This window comes from Dipodomys spectabilis, unplaced genomic scaffold (assembly GCF_019054845.1).
Source record: "Dipodomys spectabilis isolate Male_0828 unplaced genomic scaffold, ASM1905484v1 ptg000089l, whole genome shotgun sequence".
Taxonomy (NCBI): domain Eukaryota; kingdom Metazoa; phylum Chordata; class Mammalia; order Rodentia; family Heteromyidae; genus Dipodomys; species Dipodomys spectabilis.
The window spans coordinates 8,988,783-9,009,665 of record NW_024870766.1 but is presented as its reverse complement, the minus strand read 5'-3'; the positions used below and the strand labels follow the sequence as shown (position 1 = coordinate 9,009,665).

At 33.9% G+C, this 20,883-nt stretch overlaps 1 protein-coding gene across 1 annotated transcript in view; it reads right to left on the bottom strand.

Annotated features, from left to right (window-relative positions):
• Positions 1-20,883, bottom strand: part of Sema3d (semaphorin 3D) — a 173,791-nt gene that overhangs the window by 60,732 nt on the left and 92,176 nt on the right. Inside the window, exons 4-7 of the mRNA XM_042684634.1 lie at positions 19,101-19,163; positions 10,837-10,956; positions 5,087-5,180; positions 2,507-2,635 (exon numbers count right to left, since the gene is read on the bottom strand). Coding sequence (XP_042540568.1) covers positions 2,507-2,635; positions 5,087-5,180; positions 10,837-10,956; positions 19,101-19,163 — 406 coding nt within the window. The remainder of the gene's footprint in view (positions 1-2,506; positions 2,636-5,086; positions 5,181-10,836; positions 10,957-19,100; positions 19,164-20,883) is intronic.

Sequence of the window (20,883 nt, the reverse complement as noted above, 5' to 3'; positions counted from 1 at the left end):
TTTATAAGGCCATTTACAGATGCTGGAATGATAGTTTTAGGGACACAGAAATGTAGGTAACAATTAAAAGCATTAGGAAGGATGTAGTCCTTCTTAAGTAAAGAAGGAGAAATAAAAGTTTTCAAAATACCAAAATGCTCAAATAATGTCAAAAACAACAACAAAAAAACAACAGAAGATTCAGGGTTTGAATTTTATCTCCCACCTCTCCTACCTTCAGAAAAATAAGATAATAATCATAGAAATATAATACAAATTAGCACTTAAAATTGTTGCCTAACAGGCTTCCTTAGAAGAGTTAATGTAAGAATTATGTAATAATTAAGTAATAGCACAGATGCAATTACTAGAAACCATGCATATAGACAAAGTGAACCTCAGAAAGTTTCAACCAAGGTCACCCATAAGTGATAGTAAGGATTTAAGAGCAAATTCCAAAGAATCAACCACAGTTTTCAATGAACTGGGGCATTTTGAGCGTTAAAGGATAGCAGTAAGCTAGACGATTCCTAAGAAACCTGTTCTCATGATCACAGGCTCTTCACCACTAAGCACATGGTCTTGAATAATTCAGAACCAGGAATGTTAATTCTCCTAACTCTTAATCACTCACCTGAATTTAGTTCCTCTCAAACTTGTACAATATGCCACTTCTTCCCTCAAATTTTTATTTTCTTCTGGCATCGTGATCTCTGCCCTTTGCCCGTGGACTCTTTCATTCACAAATATCCTCTCTCTCAAATATCCTTTACTGTTCTTTCTCATGTTTCTAACAGTCCCACTACCTTTCTCCTCATCCTCATTCTCCTTTTAGTCTTCATTTCATGGTATTACCAATTACCTTTAAAATAACAAAGGTCAGATTTCCTGATTAAAAAGTAAGCCATCAATGGCTCTGCTAGGTTTTACAATAATATTTACAGCTTGATAGCCTCCTCTCTCACTCTCCTCACTCTCTAGGCTGATGAACACATTAATCATTGGCTCCCCTGTCTCTCTGTGCAGGTCCTGTGCATAGTCTAGTAGTACTCAATAGGTGAAAAGGCCTCATAAATTGTGTCTTAGGGAGTTAAACCAATTTGAAAGCTCCCTACTTCTGATTCTATTCACACAGTAATAATAAGAGCATCTTAGACAAATAATTGTTGCATGCAAATTTTCTCCATATACTGTTTTAACAGCAATGTGGATTTCTTTATGGACATATGAAAGTGAAATAATTTAAGAAAATAATATCTTAAATGAGGAGTAGCTGTGTGGTAGTAAAGGCCATTCCTAAAATAAGAGACAGAATCTTATCCTTCATTTAAAGCCATAAGCATATCTTTTGATTTAAACAGATACTAAAGTTTCTGTAGAATTGTCATTCTGGAGACCACATTGTTGTGTAAACAAATAGATCTGGTTATTCTGAATCAAGAAAGGTTTAAAATGCTTCCCTTTCTGTTTATGTTGTCACTGTTTAAATGGCACCAAGAGATAACAAAGATAAACTCCAGGAAATTTCTACCTTGCCCTCCTCCACTAAAATCCTATATTTATGGTGGGAATGGTAAATGTGGTCTGCCTGCTTAAACCAGGGTTTTCTGTTATTCTGTCCTGCAATGCAACAAAGCCTTATCTTAAGTAGAAAACACTAGAAAATCATGATAAATATTGGTCTGTTATGAGGCAGTGGCATATAGCATGGTCTTATATTATCCCTTCGATTAATTAAATACATTCATAGGGAGTTCTTTGATTTCCTTTTCTTTCTTAACTTACAATATGATATGATGCAATAAAATGGTTAACTCACTTACAATAAAATCATCATGAGACAAATGCATGTAAATATATTGTTTAAAATATCTTAACACATCATTAATTTTTAGCAACAGAAATTATAGTTATATTGGAAAAAAGGATAACTATTTTGAATTGATCAAAGCATTTTATATACACATGCTAAAGTTTTACACTATATTTTCAAATATGTACACATATGTAGGAGTTAAAAGGAAAAATTGTATAATTGTTAAGTCAGAATTAAAAGTATAAGTCTACTAAAACGAAGTTAACATTACAGTTAAACCCCTTTCCTTTGTGTTAATAGGAGGTGCATAATTAACTCAAGTCATTACAATTGGGACTAGAGGAGTCAGGTTGCCATCTCTGTAATCCCAGTTCTGTGACTTACAAGCTTTGGAAACTTGACCAATTACTCATCTTTCTTCACCTGTAATTTGCTCATTCTTCAAAAATCATAAATGTAATATATCTCACATGTCACTGTGCATAACAAAACTATCTGTGAAAGAATAATGCCAAAGATAAAGTTCCATCAATATCGGCTATTATCATATGCAAAAGCTCCTGGAGATTGTTCTGACTTGATATGGAATACTTTCAAGTATATTTTATTAGGCTATGCTAAATCAACTATTTCAAAACACTTCCAAATGAATAATAATGAGCTTCTAATCTCTCCAAATGCAAAAGTATCAAAAGTGACAACATCACTAACCATTGAGCCAGTAGTGCTCTGAGATATCCGTTCTGATGTAATGGTGGTCGTGAGTGGGCCCTAGGGACCGAGTGAATGCAGTGTCTTTGCCAAGGAAATCAGAGGCTGTTCCAGAGTAGAGGTACTCATCTGGGAGGAGAAAGGCATACACAGGACATTCAAGAGCACAGAAATAGATAGTATTTCAAATACACAAATTTCACAGTCTGACTCCAAACATGCTTATTTGACATCAGAATATGTTGCTTTGAAATTTCACTTTGAGATGTTGAATAATTACATTACTTAAAGCAATCACTCTGTTAACTTTGACAAACAGATGTTAGATAATTGACTATATTAAAAAGGCCAAATTCTTCTGAAACATCAATTGAACATGCACTGGCTTCTCTTAGAATAATCTTCACTCACTCCCTTCTCCTCAAAATGATTCACTTCTCTTTATAGCAACACACAAAAAATGTAATAAAATTAAGATGGCATAATGAAGAATGGACTGTATAATTAATATTTACTTAACCAGCACAACCTCAGTGACCACAAGTTTTCTTTGCCCCACCTCTGTGGAAACGTAGCTTTCAGCACTGAAGTCATTCTGTATAATTATAGCATGATGCATTCCTTGTAGCTGATTCTGTATCTAACAGTGCTGATAAGTAGACAGGGGAATTAATGCACCATTACTAAATACTAAACTTCAAAATTATTTATATAAAATGCATGTCCATGTTTTATAAGGAAGAGAAAAGAGAGAGCAGAGAAAGAGAAAGGAGAAAGAACAGAAAGAGGGAGGCTAGGATAGGAGAAGTACAAGGAGAAGGAAAGAAAGAATGGAAGGAAGAGAAAAGAAGAGAAGCTGTGGTTAGAGGAAGGTGAAAGGAAGAGATAGGACAAAAGGGAAAAAAGGAGGAGGAGGAGGAAGAGCAGGAGGAGGAGGAGGAGAAAAAGAAGAGGGGCAGGGAGGAGAAGAAGACCCTGAATGGGAGAGACCAGAAAAAGTGAGGAGTGGGAGTTGCCAGTGGGGGGAAGGCTGGGAAGTGTCAATGTTCCCTAATGTTAATCAGAGCATTGGGTGGGCATGGGGGAGGAAGACGGATGTCCCTACAGCAGAGTATGTTGCTCCTTTGAGAGCAAAGTTACTGCTCTTTCAGGAGAATGTTATAGGTGTCAATTTGGGGTTACAGTAAATAGGATAAAGTAAACATATATAATGCCCCACAGTGTGCTTAAAAAATTTAATCCCTGTATATGTAAATAAGCACAATGTTTACCATTGAAATTCAATTTTCCTCAGAAACACAGTCTTTAAAATTCTGTCCTGTATAAGAAATAATTAAAATACTTTCTTAATCCTTTAGTTATATCTGTCTGCATTAGCCCTTCAATGCATTATTTGAGTCAATTCAACCTAAATAATGTCAATGGAAAATTTTAGAGGAATCAAAGCACACAAAAGTGAGAAATCACACAATGTAGATTGGAGGTAGAACTGGTACTTTCTCCAGCCCTTAAACAGGTAAGGTGCTTCACTGGGGTATATGAGGTAAATGGCAATACAATATTTTATTTCAGAGCAAAGTTTTAAGAAATAGAATTACATGATGAACAAGTTTGGTAACAGTAAAATGAGTAAGACATTACCTTGAAATATAAAAAGTTGCAGGTATTTGAATGTTTTGTCAGAAAAGGAATATGAATATCAAACTTTAAAAATCATCTTTGTATCTAGAATTATATAGGAATTCCTAAGAGGGGTCAGCTATGCCTACAATCTATTATTTTTATTGTTAAAAGTTTTTCAACTCCACTTGACAGCTAAAAATCCCACATCATCAATTTCCTTTACTGAGAGGAGTGTACACAAGCCATATAATTTTCAGAACACACAGAAACACACATATTCTCACTTCTGAGATCACTGGTTCCCAGTAAGTGAAAATTAAAATGTCACGGTACCTCTCTCTTATCTTCTGTTCAAACATTTGACAGACAAGTTACATAAAAGGAGATTAAAGTCAAGAACCAAAGGAAGACAAAAGGAATTCTCATAATGGTTGAAATTCGGAGATCCTGCTGGCATTCTTGAGAATGGGCTTCAGACCACACAGTATTACATTCTTTGAACAAGTCACTCATCTCACATGAGAATGTAAAACGAAGACAAAGTGAAAGAGGACTAAACGTGCTAGAAAAAATATACACCAGTTCCCTCAATAGTGAAATTGTGAAAGATGTCTTTTAACATTATTTATCTGTATTTAGTAGCTTGGTTATTTTTTGTTATTAATTGGCTCAGTACCCACTATATTTTAATGTCCATACTGAGCCAAATGGAGATGTAGCTTAGTGTAAGAAACTACCAGAAAACTATCTCAATTTACAACTATATAAGGAAAAACTAAGAATACTATTTAGACTAAAAATAATTGAATGAGAAATTAATTTACAAAGTAACTATATTGAGATTGACATGATCAGTCTTCCTCTATTGATAACGATGATCTGTAGAGAAAGATGTGGCACCAAAATTGTCTAAAATTGGATAAGGAAACAGAGTTTCATTTATCAGCAAGACCTTACCTGCCATTACTGAAGCAAAAGGCTGCTGTGGATCAAAAGGACATTTCAGTCTTCCAGACTCCAAGTTATGTATGTCTAGTTTGAATATGAGATCCTATGACAAGAAATATAGGGATAGTTAAAATTTTATCCCAGTCAGCAATAACATGGGAGATAAGAATTAAATTCTAAGTCATAAATTCAATAAAAATGAATTGAGCATACATAATATACTTCCTGATGTATTCATTCTGTAGCCAATATTGCACCTGGCAAGACTCTATAGACTTATTAGTTCTCTTTTTTTCCCAAAGTTGTAATGCTCAAGTTGAATGAACTATTCAGTTTGGAGATATTACAATACTCATAAAATACATGTTGTATGGACTACCTTCAGTATTGAATAACCACGAATTATGTATATTTTACTTTAATTTTATTTTATGGTAAAGGTTGATACACAGAGGGTGTTTACAGTTACATATTTTTAAGTTGCACAATTAATTTATTGAGCCTGATAAAACCCAACTTTAAAAAATAAATTTATTTACTATTTATTATTTCTAATTTCAGGGAACTGTTTATGATTTATATAACTAAACATCTGCAACCTTACCAAATTACTGAATCCTTGTGACTAGAAAATGTTCTTATGATTTATAAAAAGAAAGAAAGGAAAGGCTCCTAAGACAGGTAGCTTGTTTTCTAAGTTGTTGCTACATGCAGGGAAAGAAAATCCCATTGTAGTATTTTCACTTTTGTAAAATCCCTGTACACAATAAAGCCACATAGTTATTTTGGCTGAAACTTGTGTTTTTACAATAGTGACCACAGATGGAATGACATTGGCAGACTTCTTATATTCAGAAAATAAAAACAACATATTACATTGAACCGTCCAAGGAAAATATGCATGTATAATGAATATAGCCCCATGAGCCTGAGTATTTCATAACAATGACAACACTACCATGCAGTACAAAGACAGATGACGGGCCCTGTTCACTCAGTAGAGGAATCCAACATGTCAGACTTTCTAGATGGAATATCTACAAGAGTTCAGTGGGGATCATATGTCTGGCTTCTATTTATGTAGAAAGCAAGCCATGAAGCAAAAGATAGAGAAGAAATTGGATTCTTCCTTGCATTATGTTATCATTAGAGGAAAAATTGTAATAGAAATTAAATACCCTGATTAGCACTTGATAGTTCCTTAATTTTTAAACCAGTACACTTTAATAGTGGCAATAGTTTCACTTAACAAGGAACTAAGAAAAGCCCAGAATATCACATGCATTCTCTCACTACAAGCCTAACAGTATGGCTAACTTAATATTTCCAATTTTACTTCTTATGATATTGAGGACAATTTCTGGCTGAGCAAAAAATAGTGCTAACAGAAGGCAGAGTAGCAGGGGTTTGAACTCAGGGATATCTACAAAGTTAGTGCTCTCATGTGATTTAGACTCCAAATTCAAACTCATAGATTTAAAATTGTCATCAATGTATACATGTATCAATGTATACATGACTCGCTGCTACCATGGAATACAGGATCACATCCAATTGTATTTACATTGAGCAAGCTTATTAAGGGGTGTGAAAAAAATCAGTGATAGCACATTTAGGTCATGTTTTGCAGCTATGCTTTGGGATAGAGATATAATAGTGGACAACAAACCTATAAGAGGTAGTGATATATCATCACAAAATTATATATATATATATATATATATATATATCACAAAAGATATGTCATTTTCCTACATTAACAAATCTGTTAACCCTAAAGACTCAACTTGGAAATTGTAAAAGGAAGAGTTAACTGGATCCTACAGCCCCAGGAGATAAATAAAAAGCTAGATTATATATTGAAAAATGGCTTAGTGTATCAAAGGTGCTAGGAAAAAAAACTCTTCAAATGTAGTGTTTTTTGTTTGTAAATGTAGTGCTATATTAAGTTCTCAAGAAAGATCCATAAAATTGGTATTTGTGGGAATTGAAGATGAGGTCAAAGGAAATAAATTGACCCTTTGAGTCAGTCAAAGACACCTATAGGAAAGTTAAGTTAAAAAAAAAAAGATGACATAATACACTTCCTGAGAGGAAGGACTGAACCACATAACAGTCTTTAGTTTTGAGAATTTTGTTTTATAAACATTGTCCCAAGAAATTCCTTAAGCCTAATTACACAAAAAGCACTTGTCTGCTCTACACACACACACACACACACACACACACACGAAATAAAAATTAATGCTGCTACAGAAGTAAAAAGACAAGTAACCAAGCTCCAGTTCCTCATGCCTATAATCCTAGCTGCTGGAGAGGCTGAGATCTCAAGATCGAGGTTAGAACCCAGCCCAGGAAGGAATGTCTCTGAGACTCTTATCACCAACTGAATACAAAAATGCCAGAAGTAGAACTGTGGCTCAAGTGGTAGAATTCTAGCTTTCAGGACAAAAGTTTAGGAACATGCTCAATCTCTGAGTGTAAGTCCCAGGACTATTACAAAAACAGAGCTAAGTAGATAAGAATAAGAACTTACTAAGATGAGTAGATTAGAATAATAGAATAAGAGTAAGAAAACAATTATTACAAGGAGACAAAGTTACTGTCAGTATCATCTCTACTTAAAGATGAGATTGTGAGATTGTAGCCACAAAGGGACAATCTTACAGAAAGAATATACTTATAACCCATTTAATGATTAATCGTGACACACATATTTTTGAAAATGCTTATCTTTCTATACTGCTGTTGGTCTACATAATAAGTGAATATTGAGTACTTAATGGACCTACTACTATGAGAGAGTATATACAATTATGTTTAAAATTTTTTTAAATAAGATTTTATTGTGAAAATATTGTACAGAGGGGTTATAATCACATGAGCAAGGTAATAAGTACATTTCTTACCAAGCATTGTTGCCTCCTCCTTTGTTTTTCCCCTACCATCCCCTCCCTCCCATCTCCACAACTACATCCCCCCCAGCCTAAATTCTAAAGTTCGTTTTTCCACATTGTGTCTTGTATATCTCATTGTTGCAATGGGCCAACCTGTATCCTTATTTAAATAATTTGTTATTTTCCCTTCTGCTGGACAAATTATACCAATATCAAATACAGTGAAAACGGGTCCTACCATGGGGGAGGGACATACAAAGCAACAAAAAAATCATGTGGTACCTTATAAATACATTAGAAACAATAGCAAGAAAGAAAAAAAACACTTATGTCCTTATCTAGGGGTTCATTTCACCTAACATCATCTTATCTGACCTTTTCTGCTTGTCTCGGACATATACTAATTATTGCCAATGAGGGAAACCACGGGACCTATGTTTCTTTGAGCCTAGCTTAATTCCCTTAATATAATTTTTTCCAAGCCTTTCCATTTCCTAACAAATGGGGCAAGGTCATTTATATTTAAAATAACCCTGGAAAGTATTTACTATTATGATCATCATCATTTAGCTGAATAAGCACAAGTTTAGAAAAGCAGTACATATGAGGCAGTGGAAAGGTAATGACCTGAGCCATTTCAACCTTGACTGTGAATGCTCATGTCATGATTAGAAGTTGTTGACAGCGACTCTCTCCTAAATTCCATACCCATCTGCTCTCTTGGCATGACCTACTGAACGTACCACAAATACAGCATGTCCAACCAGTAACTCACCATTTCCTCTACAAACTTGTAACTTCCCTGACCTCAGTAAATACCATCTTGTTCCAATGCACCCAGATTCATTTTAGATTCTCCCTTTCTTCTCAATGCCTCACTAAACGGAATGGCAAACCATAGAGTATACTTTCCTGCAGACCTATTTTATACTATTGTTTTCTCTACCCAGCAATTTTGGAAGACCTTTACCTATTTCAAAACGGAAAGGGTTTCTAAACGTCTAGAAACGCCCCCCCCCCCCAGCAATTTCATGAAAGTAATGATTCATAAAGCAGTTAATAATCTTGAAGCAGGACTGCCATCTAATTAATTACTCGTACTCCTGACCAGCTTGAAAGCTAGTTTTAATATCCCCATTCACTCATAATTCTCTCATTCAGAGAACTTGTAAATTTGACTGCCCCTGGGTTTCTTGACAGTCCCTGGCTAAGTAATTAGCTCCATCTAAACTCCCTTTCAGCATGTGTGACGTTTAAGGAGTTGTGGAACACTATTTGCTTCCCTCAGCACGTTGGGAGTTTGCCCTTTAGCCTCAGGCCTGAAAACACACCCTAGCTGTGGGGCTATCTCCTATAATTATACCCTATGCTGGGAGCTACTCTTATATACCCTTCATCAAAGCTAGGCAGGAAAATATTACACCAGCAGCTAAGAATGATGGATGCAATTGCCAAGTCTCCTAGTGGTTCAGAGACCTAGCTACCAAGGTTGCTTTATTTTCAAATAGTTTAGTCTGGGCTGGTTGGTCAAGCTGGTTAAAGAAGAAAATTTGCTAAGCCACAGTTGTGAGTTTGATCTCTACATGAATCAGTTAAATCAATATAAAGTAACCCGCCCCAGAAGCCCACATATCACTTTCAAAAACACAGTCAATGATTTTGCAAATATGTGTGGTTATTCATGAGAAGTATATACATAAACATTTAGTGAACATACTTCTAGGCAGGTACTCTAGATACGTTCTGCCTTGGTTCAGTTCACTGCCAGACCACTTATTAGCTAGGTGACCCTTGAAAACGTAATTATTTTTCCACGAAGACTTCCTTTTTTTTCTATCCTGTATAGCAGGAAATATAATGTTCTAACTTCATTAAGAATTTGTGAAATCCCAAAGAAATGATTTATGTAGTACATAACATTGTCTATGACACAAAGAGAGTACTTTAGCTTTTTCATTTTAATTTCTGAAATCTGAATGTTTTTCATCTACTCAATATGTAAACATTAGAAATCACACACAAAGAGTTTCACTATAATCTGTCACTGAACTGTGAACTCTCCAGTTTTCTCAGCCTAGTGAGTATGGCATTACAGGTATGTGTCACTATACCTTGCACTTCCACTATGTGAATTTGACTGACTAGATACAATGAAGTCAGTGTGACTGTGCCTATTCATACACATTTAAAAACAAATTACTCAAATTCTCTTCATTGAACATCCATGGTTCTAGACATACATAAAAGGTCAACTTTAATGAATAGGAAAAATGAAATTATTTAGAAAATACAATTCCATTGCAACATTGTATGAAAACTGGATCTCTGCCAAATGTACCAGACTAAACTATATATAAAGAAAACTCATGGGCTGGGAAGGTGGCTCAGTGGTAGAGTGCTTGCCCTGGGTTCCATTCTTCAGCACCACATAAGTAAAAAGAAAAAAGCCGGAAGTGGCACTATGGCTCAAGTGGTAGAGCGCTAGCCTTGAGCTGAAGAACTGAGGGACAGCGCCCAAGCCCAGAGTTCAGGCCCCACGACCAGACCCAAAATAATAATAATAATAAATAAATTTAAAAAAAATAAAGAAAACTCAGAGGAAAAGCAAGATATGCATAGAGAACAAATCCAGAACATTTTATACTACTGATTTTCATTATCTCATTAAAACAAGTTTTAGTTAAAAAAAATGTTGCTGGCCGGGAAGAATCTATTATAAAAATGATGATCTATACAATAAAGTATAAATCTTATATTGCATATTCAGTATTTTATATTTAAATGTCTTCTTGATGTTGTTAATATTAAGCAAAATTTATTTTCTTACATAAGATGTTTTTTAATCCCATTACATCACATTACCTCCTTGTAGACTCCAACATCGATATATCCACACATGGGATGAAATGCTCCAGTTCCACACACATAAATGTGAGTCCTGTTATAGGGTTGAAGTACCCGGATGAAATTTGCACATTCTGTCTATTAGGCATAAAAATAAAAACTATTAGCATACAATTTCAAAGATTCTTCTTCATAGTCCGTGTTTTATTAAAAAATTGAAAAAGGTTTATGAGAAAGGTTTAAATACTTGATTTACCCCCAAAAGGCAAGAAAATACAGAAACTGTTGTTCAAAAGAATGACTTTAAAGTTTCCTGAAATTATAATTCTTTTTAGCAAATAAGTGTTAGAATATCTATATCTCTAATGGTTCTGAGAGAGGCAAAGAGAATGTACATACACAGAATATGAATGACACATCCAACATTTCAGTTGAGAAGTAGAGAATACAACCTGTAATTCCCTAATATAATTGAACCTTTCCAATAAATTCCTAATGTTTCTACTACCATCTCTGTAGAGTGCCTTGAACCACTGAGCAAAATACTGAACACAGATTTGCATTCCTGTATCTGTAACCTATTCTCTTTTTGTACATAGGAGTTTGAATTGAACATGCCAATTTATGAGTACAATGTATTTGATCAATGTCACCTCTTCCATTGTTTTGTATCCAATTCTTTTTGACTATAATGCCTTACTACTTATTGCCATTTATTTTTCTATGCTACAGAGACTTAAGAATCAGATTGCTTGCTCCTAATTCTGTCTCTCTTGTTTTTCCCATGAACATCTTTATATACCAACTGGAATTGTTGAAACTGTTATAGTTCTTATTTTGTATTTGCACATTCCTGCAAACATATATTTATACCCTCATTATCTTTGGAAATTAATTGAATTTAAATACACTTGTTTAATTTAGCTTCATTGCTTCTTTTGTTTCATATAATGTATTATCTTCATAAAATTGTTGGAGACAGTTATTTAATCTTAGTTTCATGATTCTTGACCCTCCAAACCCCTGAGAAAATACAAGATGAACCTTTTAATAATAGACAATTATTTTATATACAAGGTAGCAAGTGTTCACTAAGGAAGTTGGAAACCTATTATGAAACAAGTAGTTGTCATAGGAAAAGTCTAGTTTCACATTGCCTGCTTAGATATAGTATTTTAACCAATCATCAAGACTCTAACATAATGATTGCTCTTGTGAGAGCTGTCAGTAGGACTATATTTTAAAAATTAAAAATAAAATTATGTAACTATTAGAATTTTTAGAATTGAGTACAAAATTTAAGGTGACAATGTCTTAACTTATAACACTGTTCTAATTGGTAGCTCAAACTTGTAGCCTCAGCTACTCAGGAGGCAGCTAACAGGAGATCTGCAGTTCAAGGCTAGCCAGGGCCAAAAGTATAAAAAGGACAATCTTAATCTATAAACCAAGCATGGTGGTACATACCTACGGTCTCAGCTACCAAGAAGGTGTAGGTAGGAAGATTATGGTCTGAGGCTAATCCTGAGATTAAAATTTGAAATTAAATTTGAAAAAAAAATGACTAAAGCAAAAATTGCTGGGAACATGGTGCAGATGACAGAGTGTCCCTCAAGTGATTGTATAACCTGAAATTCAAACCACAGTACTGAAATTATAAAGAGATCATTAGCCAGGTGACAGTGGCTCATGCCAGTAATCCTGGCTACTCAGGAGGCTGAGATCTGAGGATCGGGTTCAAAGCCAACCCAGGCAGGGAAGTCCCTGAGACTTGTATCTCTAATAAACTACCAGAAAACCAGAAGTGGTGCTGTGTCTCAAGCGGTAGAGCCCTTGACTGGAGCTGAAGAGTACAAGGGGACAGAGCCAGACCCAGAGTTCAAGCTCCACGACAGACAGGGGGAAAAAATCACTAAGACAATTTTCTTTGTATCATACTATAATATGTTGGTTTTCCATCCAAGTGACAATGAAGAATTTTTATTTTTGTTGTACAGAAGCACTGTACCAAAACAGCTTCACATTTTTTTTTAACATTTTGTAAGGCGATTTCAAATAAAAATCTAATTCAGAAAGAAAACCTGCCTTGCTAAGAGTTTTGAACAACGAAGAGAATAATATGAAAAGAAAAAGAAAAGAAAAGAAAAAAACCAACAGAATAAAGTGTAAACAAATCTACCCTCACCAGATAAATTTTACTTCATGGCTGGGACAGGAAGCTTATAACTATGTTCCAGCCTTCCCTCCTGCTCACTCCCTCCTTCCATCTTGAGATTTACATCAGGATGGGATCCACAAAGGAACCATGCACACTGAGAGAAGTAAACAGCAGGGCAGGCATGGGGGATGAGGTGTTACTGTTAGATACTTCACCATGTTTTCAAAAACTCAGGGTGTTTTTGTGTTTTTGGTTTGTTTGTTTGTTTAACAACAATGAGTTAATTTAATGGGCAGTTTTTCATGGTCTGTTATGAAATGATCCTCTTCCAGATGATAAATTGTAAAATCAGGCAAGTTAGGGACTGTGAGAATAAGCAAAGATTAAAATGGTAAACAAAGCCCACAGTGTAGCTTTATGCACCAAAAGTTCTGAATCACATGGAAATACTCTGGCTTCCTTAACTATTTTAAGGGTACTTTATAGAAATGTAACCAGTAATCTACCAGGCTAGTTCCTAAACTTGATGAAACATTATTTACAGTTAAAATCTGAAATCCTTTTCTCTGACTAGGCTGACTGGGAGTAGAGTGAAGCATGGATCAGGTTAAATTATTAAGTAGAATTTCATAGCAAAAAAAAAAAAAAGAAAGAAAGAAGAAAAGTCAAAAGCTCAGTCAATGTCTTCTGCAGGCAAGTTTCCATTTGTACTTTTCTAAGTTTAGAGACGATGCATACACATGGGTAGCACTAAAGAAAGGAATCTGTATGAAGCCAGTGTACCAGAAATGATAAAATATGAGATCTATTACTTCAAAATTTTTGGAGCCAACTTTTCAGCCAAAAATACCTTTACTGCAAGGACTTTACAATGACTTTCCTTTGAATTCCTGATTTTGTTGTTGTTGTTGTTTTAATTTAAGGGATTATGTATTGTTTTCTCTTTTTTTGCACAAAGTTGTGCTTAAATAGTATGCTCAATAATTAACTAGATTTAATTCACTTAGTGACTTGGCAGGACTACTGATGGTGGCATAATTCTCTGAGGCGTGAAGAAAGATAACTTTGAGAAGCTGCCTTTTTAACTTTCCCTGAAAGCTGGCTAATTTGTTAGCTCTTGTCCACAAGGGCAATTGTATGTAACCAAACAATCTAGCAGGCAATACATTTAAATTTGGAAAACTACTGCATGTCTTTGTTCTTCTCAATTATTCTTGTCACTTTTTCTACTCAAACAGATACACCCATGGGAAAAGGAAGGAGGTAGAAAGGAGGGAGAGAAAGAGAGAGAGAGAAAGAAAGAGAGAGAGAAAAATCTCACCTCTTACATGAACTCATACAAATATGAATAAATATATAAGCTAATACAAACTGAATATCTGTAGAAAAACAAGTCAATCTATTACTAAACATTAGTTTTAATTTATCCCCCGAAATCTGGAAGTAAACAAAACCCCAGCCATCCTCGTAATTCTCAAGACTTACATGAAGTCTAATTAAATCCAATATAATATTACATGTTACAATTGTTGATTAAAATTTATTTAGGTTAAACATAGGAGGTCATATATAATTCTGGCATTTCATGTATTTTTGTTTTATTTGGTTTGTCTTTGTTGGTAGTAGGAATAGGAATGGAATCCAGGGCATCAATGCTTGGCAAGTGTTGTACCACTGAGCAGAACATTGTGTTCATCAAACATTCTTGAAATCAAATGAAATTCTCAGACTGAACTCAGTGTTTAAAGATATCAATCTACGCTTAATAATGTTTAAAATATTTTTTTAAATTGCTACCACTTTGAAATAAATACATAAAAATCCAGTCCAGTATGATGGTACATGTCCATGACCCTAGCACTTAGGAGGCAATAGGAGGAGAATTTCAAGTTTAAGGACAGCCTGGCTCTTAGTAAGATGCTGTGTCATAAAGTAAAATATAAAATATAAAAAAATAAGAAGTTGAAGCTCTAATAATGAAGATGTCTAGAGTGCAAATATCAGGTTTTTTTGGTTGTTGGACTTGAACTCAGAACCTGTGTGCTATAACTCAGCTCTTCGGCTCAAGGCTAATGCTGTACCACTCTGAGCCACAGCTCCACTTACAGTTTTTGAGGGTTAATAAGAGTTTCACAGGGATATTTCTGCCGGGACTGGCTTTGAACTGTGTCCTTAGATCTCAGCCTCCAAAATGGCTAGGATTACAAGAGTGAGCCATCAGCACCCGGCTTTGAAAAAAATGTTAATTTTTTTTAAATGAGAGATATTATTATTAAAATATTTAAAAGCCTATATCTCAAATGAAGTAATTGATAACTGAGAAGCATATGATAATAATAATACACTCAACACATATTCATATAATATCTATCTATTAATCTATCCATCTATCTATTTCTCTGTCTACCTACATGTGCATATGTCTAGGAACTCTGAAAGTAATTAATAAGGTAGACAAAACATTAAAATTAAAAATAAACAGCTATAGGCATGTCCATGAAAACACAATTTAACAAGTGAAAAATATTTAGTTTTTGTAGTGATGAAAGGTTTTCAAGCTAAACTGGAAAAAAATAATTTTCCTCTCATTAGAAAAGTTTTTGTAATTAATTATTTGTTATATATGTATGCAAAAATAGTTGTTCTAAGCTGTATAAAATATTAGCAAGGTAGGGAAAATAGAAATTCTCATAATCACACACTGTTGATTAGAACAAAGGAGACATGAACTTTCTGTAGGACAACGTAGTAATGTGCATCAAAAATTTCACATCCTTAACTAGAAAAAGTCTACTCGATAATCAGAGATCTTAACAATTTTTATATATAAGGCCCTTCTTGTGCAGCATCATTTGTAATAATAAAAACTGAGTACCCATAAAGTGTCTAACATTAGTTGATATAATAATGTATAAAGCTATTAAAATTAATGTTCTCAAAGTATTTAATTATGTGGAAAATGCTCACAGCAGTCTGAAAAGTGGAAAAATATTTTAAAGGATTTTATACACAATTTGATTTCATTCTTATGGAATAGCAATGAGATAAAACAGAAGAAGATTTCATTCTTATGGAATAGCAATGAGATAAAACAGAAGAAGAAACATCCAGGTATCACCAGCTCTTTCTGGGTAGTGTTTATATGAAAGGATGTATTTACAATTTTTTCTTGTATGTAATTTGCAAAATTGTACAGCAAACACTTTGTTTTCGGCTGAGATTTTTGTTTAAAGTAAAAACAAAGAAATAATATAACCACAGAATTTTATAGCTGGAAGATCCTTTTCTCTATGTAATGTCTCTACTGGCAAGGCTGAGCATGTCTACTGCAAAGCTGACAAACAGAGCCCAGGCTGACCTCACCTTCAGCTTTCTTTTGTCTGGACTGAGTTGTTCAACCCGTTTCATAGTCAGGACTAAAAACATTTCCTTAGTGGCTTTCTTTTGAATAATCTTCTCTTGATCAGAAGCAAAATACTGCAAAATACTTATGTCACCTCTTCTTTGGATTAAACTGGGGACTCTGTTCAAAAGTAGAATAGTTCCCTTTTGTTTCCTCATCTTTCATTACCTCCCCACTCCAATTAGCTAAGTTTATTACGGTGAATAATTCACTCTTTCGCTGTTATATAGTACCTTTGTGTAAAGAGAGTCTTTCCAAACACTTGTTAATCCTAAACACACTCTTGGAAGTAGGTAAAAATTACTAGAGAGAAGGGAGGAGAGGGGGCAATGCCAAAGATAATAAAAGAAGTCAATAAAACTACAGATTGATCTCAGTATTTTGTTAGGCAATGTTGTTCAAAAGGATGATCTACATTATGGTGAGATTGAAGAGAGGCATATTTTGAGAGGTAGACAGTTTAAAAATCCTATTTGTAGATTTAACAGTGTTAGGTAGAAACATAGACTATGTGGCCAGACTTCTGGATTTAATTCCTGGCTCCAGTATTTTCCAGGTGGGTGATATTGAGCAAGTCATTTAATTTTTCTGGGTTATGTTTTCTCATCCACAGGGCAAAGAACAATAATAAAAACCCATTATATAGTGTTTTGAAAAGTTTAAATGAGACTGTAAATGAAGGCAGTGAAAGTAGTTCCTTGAATTTGATCACTCTGATTAAAGTGTTAACTATCAAGAATAAATCTTTTGCAATAATAAATGTTTAAACTGCAGAGACAAAGGCATTTGCTGTCAGTTTTTAAACTTCAAACTTGAGAGACTCTAGTAAAAATGGAAATACACTGCAAATCTCCAATCCAGGTTTAACCTTACAAATCTTAAGCTAGAGGAGATTAGTAGCACAGAAAGAAAATTGAATTAGGCAAGTATGTACTATAGAGAGGCCTGTGTGCTGGAGAATCCTATTTGCAGAAAAAGAGATCACCTTTTGCCTTAATAAGAGGGACAAAGAAGTTACTGTATAACTGGAAATAGTGGACAGAGTGAAAGGAGAGCATGGTTATAGTGTAAAACTTTACTCATTATATGACCTTGAGTGCTTGTGCTGCATCTCACCCATGGGAAAGCTGGCATTAATCTATATATGTAGTAAATTCAATACATCTTTTTTCTACTGGCTTCTTCAGCAAATGTTCATTACTGGTAATGTACAAAATATCAAAAAATATTCATAGAAGTTATACTATGTTTTTCCAACATATTTGATAAAATATCTTTGGAAGTACTTGCCAATTCAATAAAGAATTGACCCTTTTTTCAGATATGGGAATCTTCTTGGTATGAATGCATTGAACAGAATAAAATTATTACATGAGGAGGAGAAAATATTTTTCTTAGAAGGGTCTAACCATTTTCTTTTCTCCTGAGGTTAATGTAAATCTGTATCCTATTGCATTTGAGACTAACACTTCCTGATACATTTCATTTAAAATAACTGTGTAGGAGAATAATGGAATGCAAAATCAGATAACACCACAAATTCATTTTTTTATTATTGTTTCTATTTTGGCTTGCAATTCTTTATTACAGGGAAGTGATCATTTGACTCATGCCGCTGTCCTTTCAATCACTGAGAGGTCCACAGGATAGATTACCTCTTTGTTGATCAACAGGAAGAACTAACTTCTTGTCTCCAATTCCTATTCTTCTGAGCTTCTCTTCATTTCATTAGGCATCTACTGTCCTATTGCCATACTTATACTACATTCATTTTAAAATCTTTGCTTTCACATAAACACACTATTTGTTATTATTAAATATGGAAGCACCATCCAGCTTACAACTCTTGAGCTAATATGATACAAGGTAACAGTAGAACATGTTGTAAAAGTAACCTCAAAATATACATGTTTCTAGCCAAGGTTGGAGTCTATTTTCATTTTGATTTACATTGAAATTATAATTTATTTTGCTTAAAAGAATAATTGTTCCCCCCAAATGCACATTAAGTCAGGGCAGAACAGAGTGCCCAGCTTGCATCAGAGCACATAGTGCAGGGAACAGAGCCACAGCTCTCTTCAGCCATAGGTGGATGCAAGACAGGTAAAAGTATTTGAAGAATAGACAGGTCAACCTGCAAAGTGCAAAAATAATCCAGACAGCACTACACCAAAGAATCATAGCTGAGTCTTAGTATTTGTACTGTTTGTACAGTCCTTAGGGTGGTTTAATCTACAAGTTTATATTAAGACCATCTATTTGAAAGTCTGAATTATTTCATGTAATTATCATTAAGTAAAATTGAGGCTAAGTTATTTCTCGATTTCATGCCAGAATTCACCATTCTTTCTGAAGCAATTTGACTTGTTATCTCTATGAAAATGTCTTTCAGTTGTTATAAATTTAACTTCCAATTAAATATCAATTGTATCTTTGTGATGCTAAAACACTGATAGTTTTGTGTACATTTACAAAATGCATGCACAATAATGAAATATGCATTTAAGGGATATGCATCCCTTAAAATGTGATTTTTCCTTATGATTTCTTTTTTAATCTTTTAATATGTTTAAATATGCCATGTAAAGAAAATGATAATGCTTAGAGTTTTCAATATTAGCACCAATTTAGAAAAGATAATTTTAATATTTAATATTTAATATTATTTGTAATAATACTAGCACCCCTTTAGCAAAGATAATTTTAACGTTTCATACTTACATTGGCATCTTTCCCAGCTAATTTGCATAATTCCACTCGTTCTTTAGTAGCAGGCCAATAAATCTGTAAGGTAAGGTAAGAATTGAATTTGTTAAACATGCTATACTCTATAATTCTGATTAGAGAAGTAAATGTATCACACTGAAAATTAATAGGCATTTTAGAAGTTCCAAAACTACACTGAACAGTTTGTAATAGAAAAACAATAAAATTGTGTAGGACATCTATTTTTATTAATCTCACTTACCTTTTGCTATATGGAATAATAGATACAATAGATACATTTACATATTAGATGAATAGATTTTAGAATAACATTTGTTTAAATAAGGGTAAACACTGTTTCCTCATAGTGATGATGCATTAGGAACGTGTGTGTAGAGGTGATGGAAGCAGAGCTCTGACACAGGCACAAATTATCACTTCAGGCCAAGCACTGGTGTGAATTTGTTGACAATACCTAAAGAACTCATATATGTCTGTCACTAAGCCAAATATTTTAAAGGCATTATCTTACTTGCATTTCAAATTGGACCTGTAAAATAGATTATTCTCATTTTCAGGTCAGAAAATTTTGTCACACAACCATTAAACAACATGTCAGAGGAAACAGAAGTAGTTTATGACATAGCAGAACTGTAGCCTGCCTCAAATTCTATCTATCTTCCTCCTAAGGTAGGAGTGTCAACTTCTGTATAATAAATGTTATTTGGGCAAATGGTTAAGGTCAAGGGCACCAACCACCCAGCTAGAAACTTTTAATTATGTTTATTAAGTCCTGGATTTATCAGAAAAGTTTTTTTTCATTAACAAAAGAAGTTTAGAACTTCTGTCAGAAGTATTTACTAAGTAAGGTTACAGTATCTTTAACTAATGTAAGAAGAAACAAGAGAGTCTCTGTGTTGTTACCAACGTATGTTCTAAGAGGACTTGGATGATTTTTAATGTTTCAATGAGTGAAGAAACAGATAACCAACCTGGGCACGTAATGAGCGTTGATAAAATTGAAATTAACAAAGTATTAAGAAGTCACTAATGTTTTATAATGCTATCATTATGGTACAGTTTTATGAGTTTAGGTCTTTGAGTCAAGAATGACAGTAGCTCTCAAAATTCTCAAAACAGACAAATGCAATGTAATAGGAATAACTGAGACAGTTTGCTCATTGACCCAACATTTTAAATATCCTCAAACTACTACTCAAAAGTCTTGTATATAGGAAAGTGGTAGAGACAGCAGTGGGCTCAAAGGGGTGAGCCTTATTTAGAAATGGTTAAATCACTGTCATTTTACTCTCTTGCAATTTTCAACAGTAGCCAGAAGGTAGGTATCAATGACTTACAGCAAAGAACAGCTTATGGTGCAGAAATATTATGCTTGCTTATTTTTGACTACAGTATTATTTTTACAAAACACAGCATCTTATCACTGGGACAAAATAGTTTTCAAAAACATATACATGATAAATATGTTAATTGATTTAACCCATGACATGATTTATTAATTTCTAGTCTAGTGTGGTTTGAGACATTTCAGCATATCAGATCCCATTATTTCCATTTTAAGTCATGCTTGGTTATACGTACACTCTAAAAATAAATTTAGGACATTTGGATTATTTTTAAAATTTAGGAATAAATTTATAGAACTGTTCTAAAATACATATCTTATTGATATCACTACTAATAAAAAAGAAAAGAAAAATATACATTTTCATATTAAATGAATAACACAGAACACAGATTCTTTCTGTTTTTTTTTCATATATATTTTTACGGTAAA